Source organism: Vanacampus margaritifer, chromosome 1, assembly GCF_051991255.1.
Source record: "Vanacampus margaritifer isolate UIUO_Vmar chromosome 1, RoL_Vmar_1.0, whole genome shotgun sequence".
NCBI lineage: Eukaryota > Metazoa > Chordata > Actinopteri > Syngnathiformes > Syngnathidae > Vanacampus > Vanacampus margaritifer.
Window position 1 is genome coordinate 67,108,552 of NC_135432.1, and position 13,149 is coordinate 67,121,700.

At 42.5% G+C, this 13,149-nt stretch overlaps 1 protein-coding gene across 4 annotated transcripts in view; it reads right to left on the reverse strand.

Annotated features, from left to right (window-relative positions):
- slc4a11 (solute carrier family 4 member 11) overlaps positions 1–13,149 on the reverse strand; it is a 58,610-nt gene that overhangs the window by 29,623 nt on the left and 15,838 nt on the right. For 3 of the 4 annotated variants that reach the window (XM_077563648.1, XM_077563658.1, XM_077563640.1), the window contains exons 2-5: positions 10,517–10,567; positions 10,100–10,216; positions 3,965–4,008; positions 1,751–1,979 (exon numbers count right to left, since the gene is read on the reverse strand). In XM_077563648.1, coding sequence (XP_077419774.1) covers positions 1,751–1,979; positions 3,965–4,008; positions 10,100–10,216; positions 10,517–10,567 — 441 coding nt within the window. The remainder of the gene's footprint in view (positions 1–1,750; positions 1,980–3,964; positions 4,009–10,099; positions 10,217–10,516; positions 10,568–13,149) is intronic. The other variant, XM_077563666.1, reaches the window with a different exon arrangement.

Genomic DNA, 13,149 nt, shown 5'->3' on the forward strand with positions numbered 1-13,149 from the left:
GCTGGCGTCGGCCATGATTGTTGTTGTTGCCGCTGCTAAGATGTTTCCTCGGGAGGAAAAGCTGCTTGAGTTTTTTGGGCCGAATTAGAAAGTCTCCCCCACCAACGCGGAGCTAACGAGAGGGTTACTCCAGTGCGTCTCCTCCCCCATTAAAAAGTTGCGCAAAGGAAAGTCCTGCTTAAATAAATCTACCTCATAAATGTTACACTGACCTTCAATGTGTGACAGCGCTCGTATTTCCAATTAATGTTCCATAAATTGTCATTTATTTTCCGGTACACTACTGGAGATTTTGCATAATAGTGTCCAGCAGATGGCGCTACACTGAAAAAAAACAACTTTTCTCTCTCTCTCTCTCTCTCCCTTTTTAGTGATTCTCAGACAATTTATGGGCTTTTGGGCCGCAAAAGTGTGTGCCCCACATATTCTGCCCAGCAACAAGTGATCACCTTATAAGAAAAGAGAATATCAACCCTCCCTACAAATGGGGTTATGGGTCACAAAGGTTTGTCCCCTACAAATTCTGCCTAGCAACAGGTGGTCACAAGGTGATTACTTTTTAGTGTTTTAATTAAAAAAATATTGGCCTGGGGGCGCCCATAATTGTGCTCACATATTCCGCCTAGTAACAAGTGGTCACATGACTTGCAATAAAAGCATCAGAACTCCCACTGGTGCTTACATTTTAATGATGTTATGACAATTAAGTGGGTTCAGAGGCACAAAATTCAGTGCCTCACAAATTCCGCCTAGCAACAAGTGATCACCTTACAAGGGAAAAGGCATCCGAGCGCCATTTTTTCATACGCTTTTTTTGTGATTTAATGACTAAATATGGGCATGGCTTAGCAACAAATAGTCGAAAGATAGGGAAAAAACATTTATGTTAATTTTTCATACTTTTTAATAAAATATCTGTACATATTTGCAAATTATTTCTAGTAATGCTGCTTACCTTTAGCTGCCATGCTACGCCACAAATTCTGCCTAGTAACAAGTCATCACATGACCAGGAAAAATAATGAAAGCAAGCTCCCATCTATATAATGACTCACTAAAATGCAATTTCTATAAAAGTCTCTAATTGTTGCGCGCGTGAAGAGCCGCTCCTCAGAGGAATGAGGCGGCGACAAGCGCTGGCTGGAGTGGCGGCCGGCTGCCATGTTGAAGAGACCTTCGAGGGGCTCAGCTAGCGATGGGTGACACCATTCAATTATCACCTGGCCCAGGTGTCAACGGCGTGGGCCCGGGGGTCGCCCGCCGCCCACCCCGGTGGTCCCACTAGACGCCGCGCGTGCCGCAACATGACAGGCGGGCCGTCAGCTTGGCGAACCTCGGCCAGCAGCGCCAGTCATCAAATCTGCTTCTTGTCAACAAGACGCGACGCAGAGTTTGAGTTAAAACCCAGTTAAGATGTTAGCAATCCCGCAGGGCACACCATGACATCATTTGAAATCAATAGAGGTCAAATGTGAACGTCAAGGTCAAGGCTGCACAGATTTGTAGACGATGAGTTAGCCAATAGAGACTTTGAAAAAATTGAAGATAGTTTGAGACACTTGCAGATAACTTCAAATTGTTTCAGGTAAATTGGAGATAGTTTTACATATTTGTACACAATTTTCACATAGCTTCCAATAATTGAACAAGGTCTCAGCTAGTTCTCGTGTTTAGAGTGGGACATTCCAGATAGTTTCAAAGAGTTGTCGACATTTGCGATGAATTACAGATAGTTGTCGATCGTACTCACCGTTGACTTCCTGCGCGCCGGCGTCAGTGAACAGCAAGCTCATGATGTCCTCAAAGTTGCACCCTGGCTCCGGGGCGTTGTCGTCCTGCCCAACGTGTCTCAGCATCCTCTTCAGGACGTCGTCCAGAGACGCCGCCGTCTCATCCAATAGGATGCTGGCACGAGCGAGGAAGCCGTCCAGGTCGCGGTGGGCGCGGATCTCCTCCTCGAAGTTCATCAGCTTCACGTACTGTGCCGCACACGCGTTGGCGTTTTTGTTAGCAGCTGGTAGCATGGTAGCAATCGCCACGCAAACCGCATTAGCATTGTTAGCTGAGCGAGTTGCTACAACTCTTAGCATTTGATATAGTCAGCAAGGTTTTCCGGGATTAACATTATGGAGGCCAATAAGGCTTGTTAGCATTTTAGATGCTAGCATGCTACATGTTAACAGACAAACCGTTAGCATGTTAGAATTTTGTCAATTCTCATTTCAAATCATACATGACTACAGCGCACGATGTAAAATCGTATTCGATTTTTGTCTTTGTTTTTGCTATCCTTAGCATTATTGTTAGTAACTAGTAGCATGGTAGCAATCACCACGCATGCCGCATTAGCATTGTTAGCTGAGCTACTTGCTACAACTGTTTTTGATATAGCCAGCAAGGTTTTCCGGGATTAACATTACGGAGGCTAATAAGGCTTGTTAGTATTTTAGATGTTAGCATGCTACATGTTAGCATGTTAGAATTTTGTCAATTCTCATTTCAAACCATACATGACTACAGCGCACGATGTAAAATCGTATTCGATTTTCGTCTTTGTTTTTGCTATCCTTAGCATTATTGTTAGTAACTAGTAGCATGGTAGCAATCACCACGCATACCGCATTAGCATTGTTAGCTGAGCTACTTGCTGCAACTGTTTTTGATATAGCCAGCAAGGTTTTCCGGGATTAACATTACGGAGGCTAATAAGGCTTGTTAGTATTTTAGATGTTAGCATGCTACATGTTAGCATGTTGTCAATTCTCATTTCAAATCATATATGACTACAGCGCATGATGTAAAATCTTAATAGATTTTTGTCTTTGTTTTTGCTATCTTGCTATAAACTGTTAGCATTTGTCACCTTGAAGTACTCATTAGCACAATCGCACGTGTCAAGTGAGGCATAAGATGTTATGGCATTAATAATGCGGGCCCACGTTCGTTTGTTAAGAGTGCTAAATGTTAGCATGCTAACAGTTAGCAGTGTTCAAATTTCCCCTTTGTTAGGGTTGGGGTCACAGTGAAATGACCACGCATTCAGGCAACATTTTGTATTTGCTTTTTTTGCAAAAAATTCTAAACATGATGCTCCATCGAGAAATAGTAAGGAAATGTTTTTAGAAATGTTTGCTAATTTGTTAAAAATAGAAATGTATTCATGTCCCTCCCTACCCTTTACTCAGTACTTTGCCACCAAAAAGTCAAAAGGGAGCCTCAGAATCTTTCAAGAGACGCTTGAATGGACAGCCAGATGATTGCGGTTCGATACAGAGCGTGGGCATCCAACCCGCGCTCCCGCCGCCCACCGCCCAACCGCCACCGCTAACCCCCGGAGAATCGATCGAGGGATTGACAAAAAAATCCCGAAGACGGGTGGAAGCCCCCCGCTGCTCTTTGCAAAACATCAAAGGACGTCTTTATGGAAGACGTAGTGACACAGCGCATTGTCACACTGTGTTTGTTTGCGTGTCTGGAGACGCGGGGGAGGGCGGGCGGCTATTTCGGGCTCTCGTCAACTGTGCGTATTTTTGGGGGGGGGGGGGGGGATAACAACGTCTTGCGATCAAAAGCCGTGCGCGCAACATACGGAGCTGCGGCACCGAGGATGTGCAGGCAAACATTAAACGTGCTCATTTGAAGGCAACGTGCGCTTAAGTGGCGACAAACTAAACTCACTTTTCAAGCTAGTTAATAGAAAAGACGTGTTGTCAGAAAATATCTCTTTATATAAGATCGACATGAGAACATATCGAGCGTGACGTTCACAAACGTACGGAAGGTTGCGCGGCTCAACTTTCTTTTCTTTTTTTTTTAACAAAAAACTGATGATGATGATGGTGATGACGGTCCTTCCGCGCGCTCTTCATCTCACCGTTTGCATCTTTAGCGCCTTGCCGCTAACGAGCGCGATGCCAGCTAGCTCGTTGTAACGCTTTTAATAATGAAGTCATTTGAGGCTTACCCTCCTGGACGTGTTGAGCAGCACGCAGCCGGAGTCGTCGCTCTCTGCGCGGGAAGCAAAACAAAACACAATTAGAGAGGATGTTAACCGTCACGCACTTTTAGCCTACCTTGTCGGGTTGGGAAGAAAAAAAAAAAAAAGAGTTGAAAACAAGACAACAACAAATTCACGTGAATAGTTACCGACGGTAACGACGGTGTGATGAGGTGAGGTGTGATTTGCAAATTTATGACCTGGGCCGATTAAATGAACAGCCTGACTTTGAAAACTGATTAACTGCCATTTTCTGACTTAATGTTTGATTTTCTGGCATTATTTAGTACCGAAATCCTGTTCCCTTGATGAGTCCAGTTAAAAATAAATAAATAATGTTTACGAGGAAATGTATCTTCCTTCTTTTCATTTAGAGCAACATTTTCAAAAGAATGGACTGCAGGAACAAGACAGAATAGTCCATTGTATGAGAAGGAAGTAAAAGGGCAGCATAAGCTATGTCTGCCACCTAGTGTTAAATGGTGACATTACCACTTAAAAATACGGTCGGCTCATCCATACTTATAGATATTTTTTTCAGTATTTAAACGGCGCAGTGGCTGACTGCCAGCACGTCCGGGTCCAGTGCAGAGAACGTGAGATCGAGTCCGGGCTTCGGCCTTCCTGGGCGGAGTTTGCATGTTCTCCCCCGTGCTTGCGTGGGTTTTCTCCGGGTGCTCCGGTTTCCTCCCACATTGCAAAGACATGCACGGCAGGTTCATTGAACGCTCGGAAATTGTCCCCAGGTGTGATTGTGAGTACGTGTGGTCGTTCGTCTGTGTGTGCCTGGCAACCCGTTCGGGGTGTGCCCCGCCTACTGCCCAAAGCCAGCTGGGATGGGCTCCAGCACCCCCCACGACCCGAGTGAAGATAAGCGGTTAAGAAAATGGATGGATTTTGGGGGTATTTTACGATACATTTTTAAAACATTTTGCTCTATTTTTTTTGGGAGAAAACGTAATTATTTTTATGAAGAAGTTTTGTGGTTTGAAAAAAATAAAATATAAATAATGATTTATTTATTTTTAATTAATCAAGGGGCCCATCAGAGTGTGGTCAGGCATAGTTAGTAGTTATTTTTTTTGTTTTGTAGTTTACAATACATAAAAAAAAGTTGGTTTTGTGGAAAATATCATTAATTAATTAATTAATTAATTAAAGAATTTTGGGGGTTTGGAAAAAATATGGGAGGAAAAAAGAAAATGATTTATTTATTTTTAATTAATCAAGGGGCCCCACAGAGTGTGGTCAGGCATAGTTAGTAGTTATTTTTTTTGTTTTGTAGTTTACAATACATAAAAAAAAGTTGTTTTGTGGAAAATATAATTAATTAATTAATTAATTAATTAATTAAAGAATTTTTGGGGTTTGGAAAAAATATGGGGGGGAAAAAAGAAAATGATTTATTTATTTTTAATTAATCAAGGGGCCCATCAGAGTGTGGTCAGGCATAGTTAGTAGTTATTTTTTTTTGTTTTGTAGTTTGCAATACATAAAAAAAAGTTGTTTTGTGGAAAATATAATTAATTAATTAATTAATTAATTAATTAAAGAATTTTGGGGGTTTGGAAAAAATATGGGAGGAAAAAAGAAAATGATTTATTTATTTTTAATTAATCAAGGGCCGCCATTTCTCAAATGTTGATATATATTTTTTTAACATTCAAAAATAAAAATATTCTAAACAATATTCGGATGATCTTTCCAAATTTTTTGAACAAAATATTTTGTTTTTTTTATAACCCCGATATTTCCTTTATCTATTATGTTGTGTAATTGTTTACTATTCGAAAAGGCAAATGAGACAAGAGAGTATAAAGATGGCTCAGGTGGTGAACGGGTCAAGACTTCCCCTCATGCCTGCAACTGCTGCTCGAGAGGACTTTCCTCAGCGAGCAGCGCCACAAAAATAATGCCAATTAAAGCAAATCCGGTTAGCGGAGTGAAGACGAGGAGGAGATCTTTTCCTCTGAAAAGCCAAGAAGGCGAGGCGGGATCGCTGAGACGCCAGGCTGCTTCTCCGATAACGCTTTTAATCTGCACGTGATTGCGAGCTCTGCGGCGATAGAAGACAAAAAGGAAAAAAAAAAATTCTGACGACGGGGGGGGGGGAAACCTTTCATGGCGTTCGTTATATAACGGCGCTTAGCGTCTAGCGCGGGGACAACGTTATTAGCTTTTGCGCGGGCTTTCCTCCGTGGCCTGTCGGGGAATCAATGGGAGCTTAAGGAAGACGTCGCCTCTGTTGCGTGACCGGGCTGTTTGGAGGTGGGGGGGGGGGCACGGGGGGGGGGGCACGTGGCCCGGCTGGCCGACACCGCGCTCTAATTGCTGTCAGGTGGCCATGCTAAGAAGATCCTTTTTACATCCATAAAAGAAGGCGATTAGCGACACGCCTCTGCTGATGTTAAGTCATCCTTCTTTCTTTTTTTTCTTTTTTTTAACAATCGCGACAAAAGAAGGATGGTCATCAACTAATGACATCCCACATTTATACTAACTTCATACTAAGTCTTCATAAGAACATCGACATAATATGAATCTAGCTTTATATAAGAAAGGAATTTTTGACTTGACGCACTACTGACTGCTGCCACAATACCCTGATGCAGTATTGATATGACGCAATAGCTTACTACTACGTTAACGCATTGACTGTCAGCCATTTTCACTGAAGCAACCCCCTTCGCTCCCGGCTGTTTTACTGGATTTTGACCGATTTGGCACGGAACACAGAATATTGTGTTCTATTGCTATAAAAACATGGAACCAACCAAAAGAAAGATTAGCGTTTCTTCTTTCATCGGGAAAAAATATATATTTCTATCTGTTTCCGTTTTGCTGTAATTAGCATTAAAATATAGCTAAGTTGCATCATTATCTCTTTGACTGCCAGACGTTTTCAGAAAAGGGATGCCGTGGGTGCCAGCCGATTTAAACATTTTGACTGATCTTTTAAGGTCCACAGAAGATTATGTGTTTGGACTATGGAAACACACATACTACCAAATGAAAGATTGGACTCCCATCTTTCATCAGAAAAAAAAAGTTTGTTTCTACCTTATTCCGTTTTTGAGTAATCAACAATAGAAAATGGTTAGTTTCACCTCTGTTTTGAAACAAACGTCTTTTAACGTCTTTGGCACTCCTCCATAGGATTTTACTAAACGTCATTTAACGTTTTTGGCAGTCAAAGAGTTATTCACAAATCAGTTTAGAACTGTGGATAAATGAGCTTGTTTGCAACATGGCCCTGGGCGATCTCTTATACTCTGCTGCCACCTGCCGGTCGTTGTTGTAATTCCTACCATTGCTTCACCCGTTCTCTGCGGTTGAGAGGCTGCATCAAAGCCGTCTGTATGCTCTGGCATAAAACACGTATAAATACGTCTTTGGGACACTGGAAACATTTAAAATAGAACGCATTTCTACGTTTTGGGGAGCAAATGAGTTAATGGACTCATTGTATAAGAATTGACAAGTGACATAATACACTTCTACTTCCTCCTTACAGCAAATGACTAGTGGCGCAAAATACCGATTCTACAAAAGAACCAACTAGTGGCATACTATAATAATACAAAGTCTATAAATTAACTCTTTGACTGCCAAAAACGTTAAATAACGTTTCGTAAAATCCTATGGAGGAGTGCCAAAGACGTTAAAAGACGTTTTTTTCCAAAACAAGTGAAACTAACCATTTTCTATTGTTGATTACTCAAAAACGGAATAAGGTAGAAACAAACTTTTTTTTTTTCTGATGGAAGATGAGAGTCCAATCTTGTTTTGGCAGTATGTGTGTTTCCATAGTCCAAACACATAATTTTCTATGGACCTTGAAAGATCAGACAAAATGCTTAAAATCGGCTGGCACCCACGGCATCCCTTTTCTGAAAACGTCTGGCAGTCAAAGAGTTAAGTGTCGATAAAATAGGTTAATGCAAGCTCACAAACAACTGCCTCTACTAACTCTCTATATGGACTATTGACATAACACATACTAACTCTATAGAAGCACTGACTTCTGACATAAGTTAAAAATCACTCCAATAAGAAACATTGTTGCAATACATGTAAGCAGACTCTAAATAAGAACTAAATGACATTATTAACTCCATATAAGAACTAACTATTGACATCATACAATATTAACTCTGTATATCAACTGACATACTGTCATAAATGTACATGAACTATATCAGAAATACTGACATAATAGCTCATACTAATGCTATAGGAACGAATTATTGACAAAATACTTATACTAACTCTAAGTAAGAGCGTTCTACTCAGCTGTTCATACTAACTCTATATATGACGCATCAGATAAGGAGACGAAAGCAATCCTATCATAGTTCGCCGGACATTTCACATGATGAAAAGGAATATTAAGTCAGTCGACTTTGTCCCGTTGAAAAGGAAAAGCGGGAGATTTATTCACGCGTCGACCTTTGGGCAAACAATAAATCTGCGCTCAAGCAAACCACGCAAGAATGACGACTCAATCGTATTTGACAAAATGATGAGTCAATAATATTTGACGGTGATGAGGTTTAACTGCACGCGTCCTCACGTCCTGCCTTTGACGCGCCGCCATCAATCCTGGACATGTGATGTAGCGTTAGCTCGCCTGCCGTTAAAACAGCCGGCGGTCGCCGCCGCGCACGTCGTCGTCGGAAAGGTCGACGTGGGGGAGGAAAAAAAAAAAAAAAAGAGAGAGTGACAGCAGAAAGGTAACAAAAAAGGGGGTGCGACCATCATGGATTAGGGGAGGCGGCCTTTACAAATCACCAGGTCACATGACAAAGAATCTTTTCCTGCTGAAATCAATGAGAATGCCATTAATCTGTTCCAGCCTGATGAAACGCACCCCCCTCAAGTTTTTTCTTTAATAAGAAAAAGAGCGCAGAGTCTTGCACTGATACCAAAATGAGGATTCGCCGGCATTGGCGGCAAAAAGCGCGGATGCAACGCTGCATAATCGTGACTTTGGTTATTGTGGCGAGGGCGAGAAGTCACAGGGAGAATCTTTTACACTTGTGTAAATATTTTTGAAATGCCAGAAACAAAAAGGATCGCAAATTTGGAGCTTGTGGATGACGGAAAATCGACTCGGAACGCTGATCCTTGAACTCCATCAGCGCTCAGCGCCTCGTTTTTTTGAGCTGCGTGCGTCATTTTTCTTATTTTATCCAACAGCGTATCGTCACATTTGACGCTAGCGGGCGTCTGTCGCTCTCCGGGTGCACCTGGGACCGTTGCCGTGGCAATTGTTGACCCGGGAGAGCGGGGAGGCTTCCCGGGTCCAAATGGTGTGCACCTGCAGCCGAGAAGCCATCAACACCTGCCATCCCATCGCCATGGCAACAGTGCAGCAACACCGCGGGAAGGATGTCAAAAGTTGTTTTCATTTATTTCTTTTTCAAGACGGATGACACTGAGCCTTGTTTAGCATTAGCGTTTAGCGTTATTAACGCTGTGTGTGTGTGTGTTAAATTTTTCTACAGTTACAGTATAGTTGCACACAAAAAAGGCACACTTCAGATGCCGACCCACATACGCACGTCATTGTGTAACATCACACAGCGGTTAAAATAGTCCTGCTAATTTTACTAGCGTCAATCAGAAGATGACGACAAGCAGTCCAAACAACTTTAAAGCCCTTCGCCAAGGCCAAATGTTCTAAATTTGGATCTAACGCATCAGGATTACACAAAAAAACACCTCCTTGGTTCACACTGAGCGCGAGCATCTCAAGCATGCTAGCATGTAGCATCTCCAGTGGTGTTACTATTACCAAATGAGTTAGCATTCTAATATGTGTTGACATTGTTGGCATTTCTGAGTGAGTTTATCGTCTTTGAGAGTGTTCGGACGCACACGTGAGTTAGCATCTCGAAATATGTTTGTCTCTGACTCAGCATCTTTCAGTGTGTTAGCATCAGTAAGTGATTTAGCACGTTTATCATCTGTTAACAGTGTTAGCATTTTGAACGGTGTAAGCATCTAAAAATGTGTTAGCATCCCCAAACGACTCGTTTCCGTCAGTTAACATCAGCGCAACTGTTAGCATCTCCGAGTCGGCGCGTTAGCATTTTTGACCTGGTCCAGGGGTGAGCTGGTTGTCGTAAAGATGGACGTCGTCTGCAGAGGTGATGGGCGAGTCCTGGACCTCCTCTGGGCCCTCGTGCTCCTCGTCCGGCTCCACCTCCCTCTGCTCTGAGGACACCAAGACACACCGTTAGCATTTTTAGCACGCGCAGGTCACATCATTGCTCTCCAGCACGTTTTGTTAGCATTGTTAGCACTAGCTGGTTACTTCTAGGACCTTGCCATCAAGCTTTAGCCGTAGCAGCTCACCTAATTTACTTCCTTTACATTTTGTTAGCATTTTAGTAGTAGCGTGTCATTTCATAGCCATATTTAGTCTCTGTGGCTAACAGTGTCATCCGTCTTTGTTGTTACGTCGGCTTAGCATGTTGGTGTAGCGCACGCGAGAAAGTTCCGGTCCAAACTCACCCATTTCCTGAAAGTAGTACCCATTCTTGGACATGCCACAGGGAGGCGCGTCTGCCGGGAGAAAGAAAGAAGACGTCAGTCACGTGACCTCGATGGCGACGTGTTAGGTTGCGATGACATCATAGTCGTCATCATTATTAGCGTCATAATAGAAAGCAAACGGCAACAAGACGCTTCGTACGGCTATGATATAAATGCGCTGCGAAATCAGATTCAGGACTGTGGCTGTGTGAAAAGGAACAGCGAAAAACCGGGACCGGGGTGTGAAACTTAACAGCAGACACTCAACTTCTTCTCCAACCCCGTTGGGTCGAAAGCCATTGCATACGACGATTATTTTTAGACCTCACACTGGCATTGAACGCAGCATACGTGAACTTTCACGCAGCTTTGGTACTACAGGCGGATCTTTTGTGCGAAAGTGGCTCTCTGAAACATGTCGATGTGTTGTGCTGCATATCTCAGCTACTTTTCCAAACTGAACACAGCGTAAAATTATATAGAACGTCCCCTTTGGCGCAGAAATAAATCTTCAACCACAAAGTCAGCTGGAGACGAAACAAACATCAAAAAGACGACGTCAACTTAAAAACCGGTTTCTACCACAAATCTTTACGAGGGAGAGTTGAGTTTATTAGGGTGTCTACGAGATTTTCGGGGGGTCGGGTAGCGGGGTGGGGGGTTGGAGGCAGAGCCCTTTTGTGGGTTAAATGTCCCTGCGGGGGCGCTTGAAGAGAGGGAGTACCCCCCCCAACCCCTCCCGTCCAGAGTGCACTTGCATTTTTGCCCGTTTTAAGTGGGGAAGCCACGTTTTGGCCTCCGGCAATGTGAGAGCGCTAACATGCTAACTGCATGCACTAGCTGCACATGTGGGGAAATGTGCTGGCATGTTGGGTCAGGTGTTGAAGGTTTGAACAAAAAGAGTGCAGGGCTCACACTGCGCAAATGGTGCACAGGTTCCAACGGCGGGACAAAATATTAGGTACGACGACTTTTAGTACACATTTCCATGTGAGTATTGTTAACAGCGTTTATTTTTGAGAGGTATTCATTAGCGATGACGATCACAATCATAGCCGTTGGTTTGTTTATCAGCAGGATGACACCAAAAAAAGAAAAATGCTGTCTTTGAAGTTTAGCGGAGGGAAAATGTGTAAGCGGAGATCTGGTTTAAGTTGTTTTGCACAGAAATGACATGTACAGTAAATCCGCCCTCTATTGCGGGTTCGCTACCATGTTATTAAAACTTAAAAAAAAAAAACAGTTCATAACTATTTAGGTTTCATTTAATTTGAGTGTAATTCCACTGTTGACCACTAGAAGGTGGCACACTACTTTGCCACTGTACCTTTGACTAAAGAAGAAGATTGAAAACAGGAAGTGCAGCATTTCAGCTCACCCGAGTTTTTTGCTGAAGGTTTAATGTCAAGCCTGCTTTTTGCGCCTGCAGATGTTTATCTTTGGGCGTCATTTATGTTGTGAGACAATAAATTGATAAGTTTGTAAAAAAAAAATAAAATAAAAATAAAAAACATGGTTTGTTTACTGTAAACCCACGAAGGGATTGCTACACTAACCCATTTTAAAAGTGTGTTTAAAGACCTTAAAAAAAATACAAGCGCCAAATACTATTAAAACGTGACGAGGGTGTATTTAAAACGGTTTTTTTTCTAAATTGTGAATGTAACCTTTCTGGACGCACATGACGACACGTCATTTAAGAAATCCCGCAAGCAATTTCAATGACACGCGACGCAATTGTGAAGTTGTAGCATTAGCGCACGTGCAAACAAAAGGCGTCGCCGGCTGTGTGGTTGCCACGGCAACCAGCGGGACGCATTTCTCACCAGTTTGGCATCCGGATGCTTTTGCGGCCGGCGTTTTCCCCGCTTTCGACGGCTCCCTCCCGCCGTTTCGATGAGCTTAGCGCGGCTACCTACTGTTTTACTTGACAACAACAAGTGGAAGCGGCGAGCTGCGGCGAGATTTGAGCACTGGCTGAGCGCCGCATTATTTGATGGATGTTTCCATCCCAACAACCTTGAAGTGCTGTGATTCACCGCCGATGAGCAGAAGGGGGAAAAAGGAAGAAAAAAAAAAAAACTTTTGTTCCCGCCAAAGTATCATTGATTGTTCGACACAACCTTGGAGCTAACGCGACGATGTACGTCTGCGTGAACTTATTACTTTTTCAGCCCGTAAGAAAAACAGACTCAAAACGTGAGGCACTAGTGTGACATGAACACGAGTCGCCTCCACATTTTGTTGTCATCATTTACTGAGTGCCCTATTGTTATTACATTTGGTTGTGAAAAGGAGTTTTCTTCGTTTTTTTGAACTTGTATGACAATTTAAAAGTAAAAAATAAAGATGTAAAAAATGCAAGGCAATATTGTGAAAAGAATCACCTTCACATTTCGATGTCATCATTCATGTTAAAATCAAGTGTCCTATTGTTATTACAGTTTACAATGAAAATAGGTTTTCTTGTTTTTGAACTTGTATGACAATTAAAAAGTAAAAAAAAAAGATGTAGGAAAAATTCCAAGGCACTAGTGTGACAAGAATCGCCTCCACATTTCGCTGTCTTCCTTAATGGTAAAACTGAGTGCCTAATTGTTATTACAGCTTAT